The sequence below is a fragment of the Gallus gallus genome, chromosome 14 (genome assembly GCF_016699485.2).
Source record: "Gallus gallus isolate bGalGal1 chromosome 14, bGalGal1.mat.broiler.GRCg7b, whole genome shotgun sequence".
NCBI classification, from domain to species: Eukaryota; Metazoa; Chordata; class Aves; order Galliformes; family Phasianidae; genus Gallus; species Gallus gallus.
In genome coordinates this window covers 4,994,563-5,009,003 of record NC_052545.1, presented here as the reverse complement: position 1 = coordinate 5,009,003, position 14,441 = coordinate 4,994,563, and the positions used below count along the sequence as shown (strand labels likewise).

Below are 14,441 nucleotides of genomic sequence, written 5' to 3'. Positions count from 1 at the left end.
GCACCCCGCACACCGCTCCGGCCCCGCCCGCCGCCCTGCGTTCCGCCCTCCTCCGTGGTTCCCCTCAGCCCCCTTCCTGCACGGGCTCCCCGCGCTGGCATCTCAAAAGGGCTGGTGGAGGAAAGGATACGTGGCACAGAGCCCGCAGGATGCGTTAGGGACTGGGACTGAGCTTCCCCCCACCACAGCAATCCCATGTCCCCTATTAAAGGCAATTGGATTCTTGAACCCTTGGATTCGCAGTCATTAAGCAGTGATTTGGATTCTCCTATGTGTCTTTAAGCAGGGAGATGAAGCACAGTTGTCCCCATGAGCCGAGAAGCGCCGTGGTTGACAAACACACACAGATACAGGCCCCTTAAATACATTTTGTTTTTAATTTGGACGTTGATAACTCCGCAAAATACTTCTCCCAGTCCCTTTTCCATGGTACATCCATAAATATACTGATTCTTCAGCCAACATTGTTAAAAAAAAAAGAACTCACACCTTTTCCAGAAGCCTCGGATCCCCCGTTACTCCCTCTCCCAGCACCTCACCCGTTAGTCGCCTTTCACCACAACGTGACATACTGAACAACTCTTAAGCTTATCAAACAACTCAAAGAAAAAGAAAACCAAAACCAAGGCTTTAGAGAAGTCCTGAACACAGGCGGCCCTTCACATCTCCCCGCTGTCCCCTGTCCATAACACATCGTACTGAGGCCAGTTGGGATTTCAGCTGAAGCGTTTCGAGTCTGCTGCCATGAGACAGGCAGAGGTACAGGGGAAGAGCACTCTTCCTTCCCCACATCAGCTCTCACAGGAAAACTGCAGGGGAGATTCTAGGGTAGATACAGTACTGAATGACCCCAGGAACCTTCCTAATCCAGCTTCTACAGACAACCACAGAACCAATTCAACTGAACAGCGTTAGAAACCCAAGTGTAACACTGCACTAACAGCACAGGGTGGTTACTGTCACTGCCAACACTGCACACAGCTCCTGAAAGCAACCTGTGGAGAAGGGTCTGCACCCGTGCTGCTGCCCTCCCTACAGCTCACCCCTGCACTTCTCACAGCTGAGCAGCACCATCAGTTTTAGCCTCAAAAACCAGGACATCTCCCAGAGCCACGCATGTAGAAATGCCTTTCCTCACCTCCCTGCAGGCCAAGTTACTCCCAGAGGAGCAGAATAAAAATAGAATCTGTTTCTAAGCTGCCCTACTCACACCAGCCTGGGAGAACCCCCCTCTCCTCCAGCTCCTCCTCAGCCTCTATGTGACGCTACAAATCCACCTGCAACGAACGTCCAGGACAACAGCACACACTTGCTCCACCTTCCCGTATCTATCCTCATGCAGGGCTGCTGCTTCTGGGGCCCAGGACTCACCCCCATCCAGCAGCCCACAGAAGGGCACTTCCAGCACCGCATCACTTCCCAACAGCCACACCGCCTCTCCAACGTGCACAATCCCAGCTTGGTGCATACAGAACAGGCTCACTGAGACCCAAACCCACTCTTGTTAAGGCTTACACTAGCAACTCAGCTGCTGCGCAGTACCCCACGTGCTGCCAAAAGGAAGCAGAAAACAAAACCCTAACAACCAACACGAGGAATGCACAGGGCTTTGCTTTCCTCTCCTAGGCAAGCAAATCTATCCTCAGCACCCGCCCTGTCAGCACATAACGCAGGTCTGCTTCAGGGGGTGTTTTCAAACAGCCTGAAAAACGCCAGCCAAACTTGCACAAAAGCCCTGCAGGGGTGACTGACACATTAAATATACAACTGAGGCCAACTTTTAAAATGTCTTGGAAAAAAAACCTGCACACGCATACACACACACACACACTTTGGCACACAAGCCTTAAGTTATATCACTTGAAACATTTCAAAGTCAGAGAGATATTGAGTTGGGTTTTTTTTTTTGTTGTTTTTGTTTTTTTTTTTTGCCTTGCATAAAGGTATCAAGCAGTGGTGTTGGTGTAGCATGAGGGCTGAGTACAAATGCTGAACAGTTCAAGCTGTCTGTGTGATGCTGCTCAACACTTGTACTCCAATTACTGTCCCAAAGCAGAAGCTAGCTGAATACATACACGTATATAAAAACTAACATAGACATTCCTGGTTTTCAATGTGAAAACAGTAAAATGTAACTGAGTAATTGTGCATTTGCCATAGGGTCCTTGGGAAAAGGAACCATAAAAATATTTTCTTTTTTTAATAAAAGTTTTTTTTTTTTTTCTTTAAACCCTTAACTTAATTAAAGAGCAAATTATACACCTATAAGCAGAGTTCAGAACCACTTTACTGACAGCCCGGAAGTCCATACATCAAACTAATTCCCAGTGGCGTATCCAGACACTGGAACAGCTCTCGGCTCCAAAGGGCCGGTGTTCCTGAAAGATCTGCAGCTCTGGCTAACCTCATTAGCCAGCAGGAAGCAAAGACTCGTTCAACCCTCATCCATCTCAGCCAACGCTCCCTTGACAGACTGCAGCCGAGCAGCTGCCTGCCAAGCAGAGCCTCACACACGCGGCCGTGCCTGGCTCTGGGAGCATCAGAGCTGGCAATCTGGGTAAGAAACCTGAGTCCTGGTGATTTCAACCCATACCAGGCTGTAACAAGGAGAATACAAGCACCAAGCTTATGTTTTCTTATTACTCAGAGAATAGACCGATTCCAGCTACTGAGAAACAGCTTCCAGAGGAGAGCCAGGAGGAATTTCAGTGATAGAGAAACTAGCTGTGCAATAAGAAAGTGCATTTAAAGGTATCTTAAAACCAGATTAAAGATCAAATCGCCACTCGACAGGAGGGAGAATTAAGCTCCAGCAGCCATGCTCCTTGGGCTGGTGGGTTAACATTCAGGCTCTCTCTCTCGCGAGTCCGAGGGGCAGGAGAGAAGCGTGCATTCCCGTGCTCCGACAGGGACACAGTCCTCCTGGCAGGCCATGCCCTCCTGCCCCGTTTGCTTCTGTGTGGTATCAGTTCTGGACAGCTGTCATCGGAATTCATAGATAGGAGCGCTGTGCTCAGGAACATGAGTTAAATTCAATGACTGATACCTGGGGGAGAGGAAAAAGATGGATGAGAAGATTACACAGAGCAAAAGAACCCCCCGCCTTGAACTAAGACCTCCTGTTCAGCAGGTTGCAGCCAGGTGGGTTCTCCCCTTCCTTTTGGGACAGTCTCAGAGGCATTCAAGCAATCATTTATCAGTGGTGCCAAACCCCTGGGAGGACTCGGCTTCGTTCCTCATTTCCATTCCCATGTCTTGGAGCTACCTGCAGCCAGACTGCCATCGAGCAGGGCTGACTGCGGGCTTTGGACACCTTTTGAAGTCTGACAACTTTCATGTTCAAACAGTGTTTGCTTCAACTGAAAATTAGACTCAAATCTTTCAAAGCTTAGCTCGAGGGGATTCATCTGAAAGCCTCCCAGGCACCCTCCTTCCCTCTGAGAGCTTCCAGACACCCTACAGATTCACTTGCTGTGCGTGACAAATATCTTTATTATTTATCCAAAGCTAGGGAAAAGAGCTCTCACAGCTACTTGTCAGATAGCTCTAACAAAAAAAAACACCACCACCACAACCAATTAACTTTGACTGTTCCCTGCATCTTGCAGCAACACCTCAAGCACCTTGAACTACAAAGCACTGGCCTAACAAGACACCTGCCTGAAGGGAGCAGCAGGAGAGCTGTTACAGGTGAGAAGGCAGCAAAGCTCCCCTCTCCCAGGTCCCTCTGATATCTTCTGAAGGACCAAAGCATGGAGAAGCTCAGAGCCTGAACTACTTCAGGCTTTTACAGGCAACTCCAACAAAGGTTTGCAGGCTGGAGCCCAAGCTTCTGGATGGATGCTAATAGTGAACCACAACCAGGGCCTGCCTCCCAGCACACCTCACAGATACATCAGATCACTGCTTCACTGCTCCACAGCACGTTTCCATGCAGTGTTTCTCTGCACCACGCTGCCAGCTCAATTACCATCAGCCATGCAAAAGACAGCACTTTACACCACACAGATGGGCCAAGAACACATACCTTCCCTCCCCATCAGGGTCCAGCAACCAGAACAAATCCCCTTCCCACCAAAATAAGTGCGCTGCCTGGGTGCTCCCAAGGCTGCAGACGGGCAAAAGAGGAGTCCCTGCTTTGTCTGAGGAAGCACCCTAAAAGGAAGAAAGCTTCCTTACCATTCTGAACTCCTATGGTAGTAATAGCCTTCTATAGATGCTGCTGACTTCTGGAAGCAGATGTAATAGAAACCAGCAAAGGAAGCACCGCTGATGTCTTTGATAGTGTGGTCTGGCACTAGGAACTGTTCCTGCACACAAAACATAGGCTGCATTTAGAAATGTTGGTCAAATACTCCCCTCCCTCACCCAAATTGGCCCTCCCAAGCTGAGTACCAGCACCCATTAACACAAAAGCACTCCTGGTTGAGCATTCCCTGTATTACTAGCAGCCCAGACCAGGACTTGTGTATTTTTTCCACCACCTGGCACTGTAAGCATCTTACAGAGAAGCAAGAACTGAGGGCAGAATCACTTTTAAAGAGCATACTAAATCAATTTCCGTCCAACACCTGTCCCTTTCAAAACAGAGGCCAATCACAAAATCAGCAATCAGAGCTGCCTGAGGATCCTCTCCCTTCACAGCTGCACAAAGCTCACGTCAAGAGAGAGGATTCAATCCAGCTGTAGAGTCAAGAGGGGCAAACTGGCCAGCAAATTGCATCAAACCCAGGGCCAGAACAGGGGCTGGAGACACTGATTCTCTCAACCTCTGGAGAATCACCAAGCAGGATTTTCCTGTTGTGTTTTCAGGCATGACTGCAGCCCTTAAGGATGCAATTAGCTGACTAGACAGGAGTCACACTGGAATTTGCATGTATGGCGTGTTATTGAGGTCAGATAGGGCAAGATCTTTCATTAGGCTGGCACCAGTAGTTGAGAAAGCTTTCAAGTCCCTGTCAGTCACTTGTAAGGAGCTCATCAAAGAAGGCGGCGCACAGTTTACCTTCCATCTCATGAAGACATAGTCCCCGTTTTTCAGATCCTCATAATCAAAGTCATCAGAGTTAAATGTTTTTGCATACTGGTAGAAAGCTTGGAATTTCCCCTAGAACAAAAGGAAAACAAGTAAACACAAAAACCAGGAGGCTTACACCAGGAAGAGTGCTTACTAGTGTCAGCTGCTATTCTGGAGGAAAAATCAGGACCTCCCCACTGAAGGGACTGCTTCAGAGCAGCACTGAGTGCGTGCCCCAGGACTAGCACAGGGCAACAAGGACTGTAGCCATCCACAGCCACATCCAGCCTGGTTGCAGAAGGTCCTGCGCTTCTTGCAGTGTATATATGTTGACAAAAATATAATAAACATCAGTCTGGCAAGCAGCAGCAAAGGTCAAGGCAGCAAAGTAATCAGCCAGATGCTGTGGCCCTGATCCAGGGCACACCCTTGTCCCAGTGAAAAGGCTGAGGTTGCTGGTACCACAAGACACAGGTGCCTGCACCAGGGGGGTACCTTGCCCCTTCTCCACTCTGTTCTGTGCTAAGCCTTCAAAACAAGGAGTGTGTTCTCATAGGAGCGAAAGAGATGGGAATTGCTCCTGCTTCCCTTCCAAGCCCAGGGCCAACAACTGGAAAGCAAGACATCCCCTCCCTTCTCAGAGATCTCAGCTCAGTCTGCTGAAGAGACTTCCAGACACAAAGACTCTGGTGGAGGAAGGAGGGCACCCCAAAGAAGAGCTCCTTGCATGGACGCTCTCAGTACCTCACCTCTACACCAGCTGCTCAGCCAGGACTGCATCAACCTGCATTTGGCCCCTGATTTATTTACCCAGTGTTTACGATCCACATCTTCATCAGCATCCCACTTGCGTGTTAAGAAAGGGTGCTTTTTACTGATTATTTCCCCTTCAAAGAAAGTAGTGAGGGTTGGGTACTCCTAGGAGAGAAGAAAGGTAAGAAGATTTGTCACTCAGTGACCAGAACTCAGCAAAAGGCAGCATCTCACAGCAAGGGCCCCACACTACCCAAGGGTCTTGGAGAAGCACAGTGAGAAGCGTCGCACCCATGAAACAGCTCTCACTGACTATTCAGCACAGAGCAGACCACACTGGATGGATATGGACAGAAGCACATGAAGACCTGACTTGTTTGGGTCTTCTTATATTTTCTTCTAGCATGGTAGGGGTGTGCCCAAAGCTGACTGCAAGGTCAGGCTGGGTTCTGCTCAGACCCTAAGGGATGCCAGATAAGCTTCCTCCCTTCAGGTCTCCCATCAACGCCCATCATATTTGCTCTATATGCCAAGAACAGCAGACTTAAGCCATTAACCTACTTAGTGGTCAATTCTGCTGTATGCTCAATCCCTCTGCTTCCTCCTTCTAGTGGTAGCTTCTCCTACCTCACCAGGAAAAAGAAAAGCCTTTGAACACCGTCTTCCCATGCTGTTTTGCAATTAGCACTCACCTCTGTAAGGCCTTTAATCTTCAAGTATCCACAGAGATAGGAGTTTTCCATGTCCACATGCTAGAAAAAAAGTGCAAAGTCCTACTATTAGCACGCGCAAGAAGGCACTCAATTGATCCAAAGCTATTTCTAACCCCAAGAGCCTCCAAGGCTCGGTTCTGCTTCAGCTGGTACTGACCATCCAGCTCACAGCCACCCCTTCCCCAAGGCTGGAGGGGGCTTGGGAAGAGGATTTAAAGGTGCTCAGCTATCCTCTTTATGGTCCTGACTGCTTTCAGCTCTTCCCACTGAGACAGCACTCTCAGCCAGAGGTCTCTGCCTCATATCCAGACCTGGCACACAAAGCCTGCTCTCAGAAGGCAGGTGATGTCTTATGCATTTTCAAATAAGCCCCTTCCCCAGATCTAATGCTTTTATGTCACTTCTTGTAAGCTCCTGGGCTGCATCATGCCTCTTCTGCTATGCAGAAAAGAAGCAGTGGGATGCCTCTGCTCTGAGCGCCTTTCAAGCAGGGGGATTTTCCAAGCCTTCCCCTGACATCTCCAGATTGGTTTTCAAAGCAAGAAGCGAATTATTTAGGGAAGTGCAAACATCAGCTGTGAGAAGATGGCTCTTCCCCACCTGTGATCAAAGAAAAGCCACATTTCTCTGTGCTCAGCACAGGGAGAGCAGGCAGCCATCTCTTCTCATCTGACACGCACAGAACAGCGTTTTTAGCACAAAGATAGAGCCAGCCTCTGTGAGAAAGCAGCATGCAGTGAACTGAACAGCCATAGGATGTCTCCATCAGAGCAAACCGTAGCGGGTACACTTGTGCTGTTGACAAGTGGAAGACTGGATGTGAAAACAGAGGGCACAGTTCACACTGCCCCATCTGCCGACCCTGGGGCTCTGACTTCGCTCCCAATGCCAAGCCATGCATCAGGCTGCATCACTGCTGCACACCCAGCCTGGGTCCCCTGACCCAACGCCACCAAAGCAGGGCTGTGATTTGCTATAGGAAATGTGCATCAGATGTCTGGCTTCTCCATGCACTAACAACTCCACACCTCTACCCAAAGCGAGCGTGCGAGTGCCTTTGACTAAAAATAAAGCATGCAGGATGACAATGACTCCAGAGGGGATTAGGAAAGCCCCCTTCTCCAGAACCATCTGGTCCCAGTACAGCAGAACTGCCGCACCCCTCCCCTGGTTCCCCACACAGCCATTGGCACCACGGGATGATGAACCCAAACCCCAGCAGAGGGACCTGGATCCCTGCTGAGTTCCAGCCAGGCCTGAAATACAGGCTGTCCCACTGCTGGGGACTTCCTGGGCACCTCCCAGCACAGGGCAGGCTCCCACCCTTCCTCCTGGCAGCCCAGAGGCACACGGGCACCCCAGGCCTGAGGGGAATGAGGAAGAGACCTTATGTTAGGTATCTCACCAGCCACAAGGAGAAAAAGGGGCAAAAGTGTGAGAGGAAAAGGGGAGAGACCCCGGGTTAGGGATCCCATGAGCCTTAAGGGGAAGTAAGCCGTGAGGGGAGAGGAGCACAGAGCCTTAGGGGGCAACGAGAGCCGGGCAGGGGGCTGCCAGAAGGCCCGGACCTGCGGGGAGGAGCTCACAGAGATGTGAGGAACCGGGGAAAGGGGCTCCCGAACCGGAGGGGTGCCGAAGGAGCGGGGAGGACTCGGGAAGGGGGTGCCTGAGGAGCGAGGGGTGCCGAGGGAGCGCGGGGAGCACCGCCCGGCCCGCTCTGGGGCCGTGAGGGGAAGGCCCGAGCCCCAGCGAGGGGGAACGCGGCCCGAGGGGCGCAGGACGCGGGACAGCCCCTCACCTGCATGACGACCTCCACCTCGTAGGCGTTGCCCTTACTGCGCTGCTGCCCGCGGAACTTGGCGCCGCTGTACAGCAGCGAGGTGGCCACGCCGGGCTGCGCCGTGTTGATGGGAGGCGGCGGCACCAAGCTGCTGGCGGCCGCCCCGGAGGGAGCCGAGGAGGCCGTACCCGCGGCTCCGCCCGCGCGGCACCGCTCGCTGCGCACCGGCATCTCGGGAGGGTCCCCGGGAGCCAGCGTGGCCGGGGCTGAGCGGCCGCCACCGGGGCCGCCGCCCGCGCTCCGCACCCCTCACGCCCAGGCCGCCGCCACCGCCGCCGCCTGGCTCGGGGCCTCCCGGCAACGCCTCCGCGCTCTCCCATTGGCCCTCGCGGCGCCGCGGGAGGGCGGGGCGGAGCGCTGATTGGCGGAGAGCTGTTCCTCCCGGCACGCTTTGCCGCGAGGGCTGCTGGGAAGTGTAGTTTCTTGGCCCCGCGCCTCACGCGACGGGAAGGCCGAAGGGGCAAAACGCGTTCTCCGCGCGGATTGGTCGGCGCGGGGGCAGCATGGCGGCGCCCGGGGCAACGCGCTGAGGCGGGGGAGGCCGTTCTGCTTCCCCTCCGCACGCGGCTCCTCCCGGTTCTCCTCGGCTCTGCCCGCCGCGATGTGGCGCCGCCGCCTCCTCCTGCAGGCCCTGGGCCGCCTCCCGGCTCTCGCAGCCCGGGGCCGCCCGCTGGGGCCGGGCGGGGGCCGAGCTTACGCCCCTCCCGCAGGTGAGGTGCGGCCCCCTCGGGAGGGCTCCGGATCCCCGTCTGAGGAGGGGGGCCTCGGCGGGGGATCCTGAGGGCGTTTCGTGGGAGACCCCCCCTCAGGGTCAGCTGAGGGCAGTGTGGGGTTCTGGCCTTCAGAACGGGCTGAAGAAAGTGGGAAGGGGTAAAATTCACCCCGGATTGGGTAAGGAGGCCGTGGGGCCTCGCTCTGTGCTGCTGCTTTTCCATTTGTGGATTTGAAGGTTTTCTTTGGTTGCGGATGGGATGGCAGTGACCTCCCCCGCCCCCTCCCAGGTGTGCTTCAGACACGTGCTGGGCGGTGCATCCCCCTCTGCAGATCGTGCTGGAAACACGTGGATGGGAGGATGGTAATCAGGGTTTCACTGAAGCATCGTGGGGCCATTGGGAACCCACTGAGGTACCTCTCAGGTGCCTGAATCCTCTCAGCTGTGCTCCAGCAGTGTGGCATTTCCTGAGGCCCTGAAACTTGCAGGAGGTTGAGAATGCGTGGATCCCCTTCCCTCTCCCTGCTGGGCCCATGTTGGCAGGGAGCAGTGCACAGTGACAGACAGCCAGGAGGTGGATTAAACGGGCTCAGCATTTATGAGCTGGTTGTAATTGTTAAGGGAATCGTGCAGGCTCTTCCTGCCTTGAGTGGGTGAGATGAGTCTTTGCAGCACCGCCTCCCATGTAAGCCAAGCTCTTGGGATTTTGTTGGCAGCATGTGGAGCAGTGCTAGTATGAAAATAGGCTCCTTGGAAAGCAGAACAGCAGTTCCCTGTGGTCAGCGTGCTGGGGAGCAGGCATGCACCTGAGCTGCTGGGTGGGATGTGTGGGCTGCGGTGAGCTGAGGACAGTGGTTCCTCCCCAGTGACTCAGCTGCCACGTGCAACAAGTCTGACACATGACCCAGCTGCTGCCATGCACAGGGTTCCTGGTGGTGTCTGCAAGAAACCTGCTCCTATGGGTGGTCAGGGTAGCTGGGGCATTGCTATGGGAGTCATCAGAACCGTGACACCTCCCAGGTTGAATAGAGCTCACTGAAATGGAGAGGGGCTGAGGAGTGGATGAATGAGCAGGATTTTGTGACAGTTCTGTGGGCCGCAGCAGCTCTGAGGGCTCCCTGTGTTCTGACCTGTGATGGGGAGAAGGGGAGGGGACCAAACCTCCTCTCACTGCCCTTTCAACTGCTCTGTTTTCAACCCCCAGAGAGGAAGCGGTTTTACCAGAATGTGAGCATCTCACAAGGAGAAGGTGAGTGCAGCTGCTGGGGCAGGTGAGGGCTGGTACTCATGCAGGGGGTTATCACCACAAGGCAGTGGCATGCCTGCAGCCCCTGGTGTGCAAGTGGGCTGTTTGTCACCAGCGTGCTTTGTCCTTTCCTCATCTGTAGTAAAACCGTGTGGTGGGAAAGTTTCCAGCATCATTTGGGGAAGAGCAATGTCAAAATGTTGATGATGGTGGGAAACTTGCTGATTCCGTGCTCCCTTCAGTTCCAGCTCTGAGCTTGTTCCCTCTATGGGGTAGTCTGTTGTTCCTTAGTGCCTGCTCCTCTTTAATTCCCCAGGATTTCTACTCTGATTCCCCAGGAGGCTTTGAAATCAACTTGGACCACCGGAAGCTGAAAACACCCCAGGCTAAGCTCTTCACTGTCCCCAGTGAGGCCTTGGCCATTGCAGTGGCAACAGAATGGGACTCTCAGAAAGACACCATCAAGTTCTACACTATGCACCTGGTAAGCACAGCATGTCAGAGTGTTGAAGCACAAAAATGGTCTCCAGAGGCAGAACATGGAAAGAGCAGGCTGTCCTAATGTCAATTGAAGTGGGGAGTTCAGCACCTTGGCTGAGCACTGTGGACAACTTGAGGCTGTACAGGCAGCTGGATATTGGCTAGAGGACTGGGAGGGAAACCAGTGTCACTGGGGAGTTTGAGAAGAGGCTGGAGAGCATTTCTGGGGATAGCAAGAGGTACGAGCAAGTTGGATAAACTCTATTATATGAGCCGTATTCTGGCTCTACATTTCCCTCTTAAGTGAGCTGCTTGGTTCTCGCAGTCTGTCCCAAATTCTTCTGCTTGACGTAGTACAGTGATTTCAGCTGCCTTTATCCTGCAGACCACACTGTGCAACACAGCTCTGGACAATCCCACTCAGCGAAACAAAGTGCAGCTGATCCGTGCAGCTGTGAAGTTCCTGGAGACTGACACTGTCTGGTAAGAGACTGTGGGATACACTGGCACAGAGGCAGAGTTGTCTTGTTGCAGAGTGGAAGAGTGGTTTTTTGGAAGAGTGATTGAGAGAACTGAGGGAAAATGTCTGCTCTAACCAAGTCACTGCTCTGGTCTGTCCTGGCTTTGGCCCAGGGGTTTGAATTAGTTTAGGCCAGTCCTATGTCCACAAACTACATGCATTTGAAAGGTATAGATATGAAGGATATATTCTTTCACTGAAATCTGTTTTAGAGATGTCCACATTGGACAGGGGGCAGGAGCAGCAAGAAATGAAGATTTCCTTGGGGAATGTCAGTCCAGTCCCCTGGCACTCCTGTACCATAAAGGTGTAGGAAGCTTAGAATACTTGTACTAGTAGCAAAATGCCCTTTGCTCCTTGAAGCTCCTGTGGGTTGCAGGATCCAGCCTACCCAAGCTCATGTCTCACAATCTCAGCCTCTGAGTTGTCCACTGACAGCTGCTCTGCTCCTGAAGGGAGAGGGAAACAGGACTCGCCTTGTTCTTTGTTTGTGGCTTTGGTTGTGTTGGGCTGGGCAGGGTGGTGGCTGGTGAGTGCTGAGCTGAGCTACTGGGCATGCAGGGCAGCAGGAGGGGCCCTGTGGGATTTGTCCTGTGCTCTCATCACTAAATCTTGCTGCATCCCGTGGCTGGTTTCAGGTAATCTGCAGTCTTCTGTTGTACAGATGGTAACTCTGTTATATAGCTGAATAGAACTGTCCTTTCTAGAACAATAAAAGTTCTGAATTTGGGGAAGAGCGGGGGGATTGTTCCCAGTCACAGCTGCTGCTGCTAGGGTGGACAAGAGGCTTATGCTCCCCGTACTGTGGTCTATGGAGGGCACAGACTTCCTTCCCAGGAGTGCTGTAGTCTGGCTGGGAGCAGTCTTGGCTTGTGAGCAAACACCCACGTGGTTTTGTTGTGCAATGTCCCAGCTATCGTGTGGAGGAGCCAGCTGCCTTGGCAGAGCTGCAGAAGAAAGAATGGGATCCTATTGTTGCCTGGGCTGAGAAAAGGTGAGAGGTTTAAGCTATTTCTAAAGGCCCATAGCTGTAGTGCTCATGACTCAGACTCAGAGCTGCAAGATCCACAAGCTTTTCTAAGGGGCTCTATGATCACGTCAGGTACAATGTGGCAATCGGATCCTCTACCAGCATCATGGGACCAAACATCCCAGCCAGCACCAGGGACACCTTCATCAGCCACCTGGCCTCCTACAACATGTGGGCTCTGCAAGGTGAGAGGCTGGGCTGCGGGAGCCTGCTGTGTGGGCTGCACGAGGGCAGGAGAGCTCCTCTCAATGGGAAAGGGGAGAGACTGTAATGTTTTTCCCCTCCTGCTGATATGCGGAGGTGATCAGAGCATTGAGGTCACTGTGGTGATGGTGGTTGGGAGAGCACTATTGTGCTGTTAATTGCATGTCTGGCTGTTAGGAGCCCAGATGGGAGTGGGGAGGCATCACTGTGATCTGCCTGAGGGGGGACCACAGCCTGACTGTCCTTTCAGAGCATGGGAAGATGCTGCTGTAATGCTGCGGAAAACAACCATGAATATTGTTTGTTTTGGATTTTTCCCTTCCAGGTATAGAATATGTAATCACCCAGCTGAAATCTCTGATTCTGTCCATGGGCCTGATTGACAGGCACATTACAGTAGAGAAAGCCGTGCTTCTGTCTCGGCTGGAGGAAGAATACCAGGTAAATTATGTTACAGAGCAACCCTATAATTCAAATAGCAATAATCTCAGCATGACAAATGCACCCCCCCACCACAAATAACTGGCAGGGGAAGTGCCTGCTATTACAAGAGAGGTTCCACTCCACCAGTCTGGAGCACGCTGCTGTAGAGCAACATGATAGATGCAACAGCCTGGGGTGCTCTTGGGGCTGCCAGTTTCGTTTTGCAGAACCCAGGTGGCTGCTTTTCTCCCTCTCTAATCTGAAGTGCAAAGCCATGGATGGCTTCTCTTGCTGTGGGTTTTCCAGCCTGGAGGCCTTGCTAGACACCAAACTATTATTAAATTGTTTCCTGTGAGAGCACAAGCTGGAATCTGGCCTGGAATGAAGCTCTCCCTGACCCAAAATGGCTGAAGTTGATGAGAGTATTTTCATCCTCCCTTTAAGGGGTTTTGCCTCAGAGCTCAGTGCAGAGGAAGCATGTCCTTTCACTGTATTCATCCAGAGATCTCCCTACCCTAGTAGTGCGCAGTCAGCACAGCTCCTGGAGGGCTGCCTGTGTTTCACAGACATGAGAAAGGAGGCTGAGTTGCCTAGCAGCTCTGCGTGTAATCCAGTTCTGAACTGACTTGTGTTCCTCCTCTCCTTCAGATTCAGCGGTGGGGCAATGTGGAGTGGGCCCATGACTATGATCTGTGTGAGCTGCGTGCTCGTGCAGCAGCTGGGACTCTCTTTGTTCATCTCTGTTCAGAGAGCTCGACTGTAAAACACAAGCTGTTGCAGGATTGAGGCTGCGGGACTGAGTGGAGGAGGAAGATGCCCAGCAGTGAATTACTGCCACGATCCAGAGAGGGTAACCACCGTCCTGCCACAACAGCTTGTCTGAGATCAGCCTTGTGCTGAGGAACTGTGGCTTTGTGGGCAGCTCCTTGCTGCAGTGCAGCGCCAGCAGTTTTGAGCCCACAAGGAGGAAAGGTCAAGGTGGGCTCCCTCTGCGTATTCAAGGCAGCAGCACTGTCCATTACCAGTGTCTGTAATTCATCAGAGGAGCTCCCTTGAAAGAAACGGCTTCCTGGGCAGGGCACGGCACAGACACACCTAGCATATGCCACATGTCTTCATAGCTGCCAGCTCCTGACACACACTTGTTATGGAAATCTGAAAACAGACTCCGTTGCATCTGTTCTTCATCCCTCTGTGTGCCTGTATGTAACACCAGGGTCTCTCTGTTTGATTAAAGGCACGCCTCTGCAAGATACTGAAAGCTAATGCTGCTGAGTATTTCTTTGTTTTAATTGTCAAACCGTGGTGTAGATTCTGAGCTGTTGGGCTCTATGCAGGTGTGGGAATGGCTGTAGGCAGAAAGTCACGGAGCAGAGCTGAGCAGACACTAGCTGTCAGATGGATTAGCTCTCTCTGTGTCTCTGTGTGAGTCTCTCTGTGCTAGGTGCCCTGTCTTAGCAGCCAAGGAGCAGCAGGGAGCTGACTGTGCAGCGCTGGAGCAAG

General features: G+C 52.7%; 2 protein-coding genes across 3 annotated transcripts; one reads left to right on the top strand and one right to left on the bottom strand.

Moving 5' to 3' along the window:
- Positions 1-358: 358 nt before the first annotated feature.
- On the bottom strand, positions 359-8,625 carry GID4 (GID complex subunit 4 homolog). Its single transcript, XM_414816.7, has 6 exons — positions 8,282-8,625; positions 6,463-6,522; positions 5,828-5,935; positions 5,006-5,107; positions 4,180-4,310; positions 359-3,046 (listed from the first exon to the last, which is right to left on the bottom strand). The coding sequence occupies exons 1-6, from the start codon at positions 8,492-8,494 to the stop codon at positions 2,983-2,985; spliced, it is 678 nt and encodes a 225-aa protein (XP_414816.2). The 5' UTR covers positions 8,495-8,625; the 3' UTR covers positions 359-2,982.
- Positions 7,802-14,199, top strand: ATPAF2 (ATP synthase mitochondrial F1 complex assembly factor 2). 2 transcript variants are annotated; one of them, XM_015294421.3, is made up of 8 exons: positions 7,802-7,879; positions 10,240-10,284; positions 10,620-10,765; positions 11,147-11,244; positions 12,195-12,275; positions 12,384-12,496; positions 12,841-12,956; positions 13,587-14,199. In XM_015294421.3, exons 1-8 carry the CDS (start codon positions 7,873-7,875, stop codon positions 13,722-13,724), a joined length of 744 nt encoding a protein of 247 aa, XP_015149907.1. In that variant the 5' UTR covers positions 7,802-7,872; the 3' UTR covers positions 13,725-14,199. The 2 variants fall into 2 exon arrangements, with proteins under 2 accessions (XP_015149907.1, XP_414815.1); XM_414815.7 differs by lacking the exon at positions 7,802-7,879 and adding an exon at positions 8,813-9,033.
- Positions 14,200-14,441: the final 242 nt, after the last annotated feature.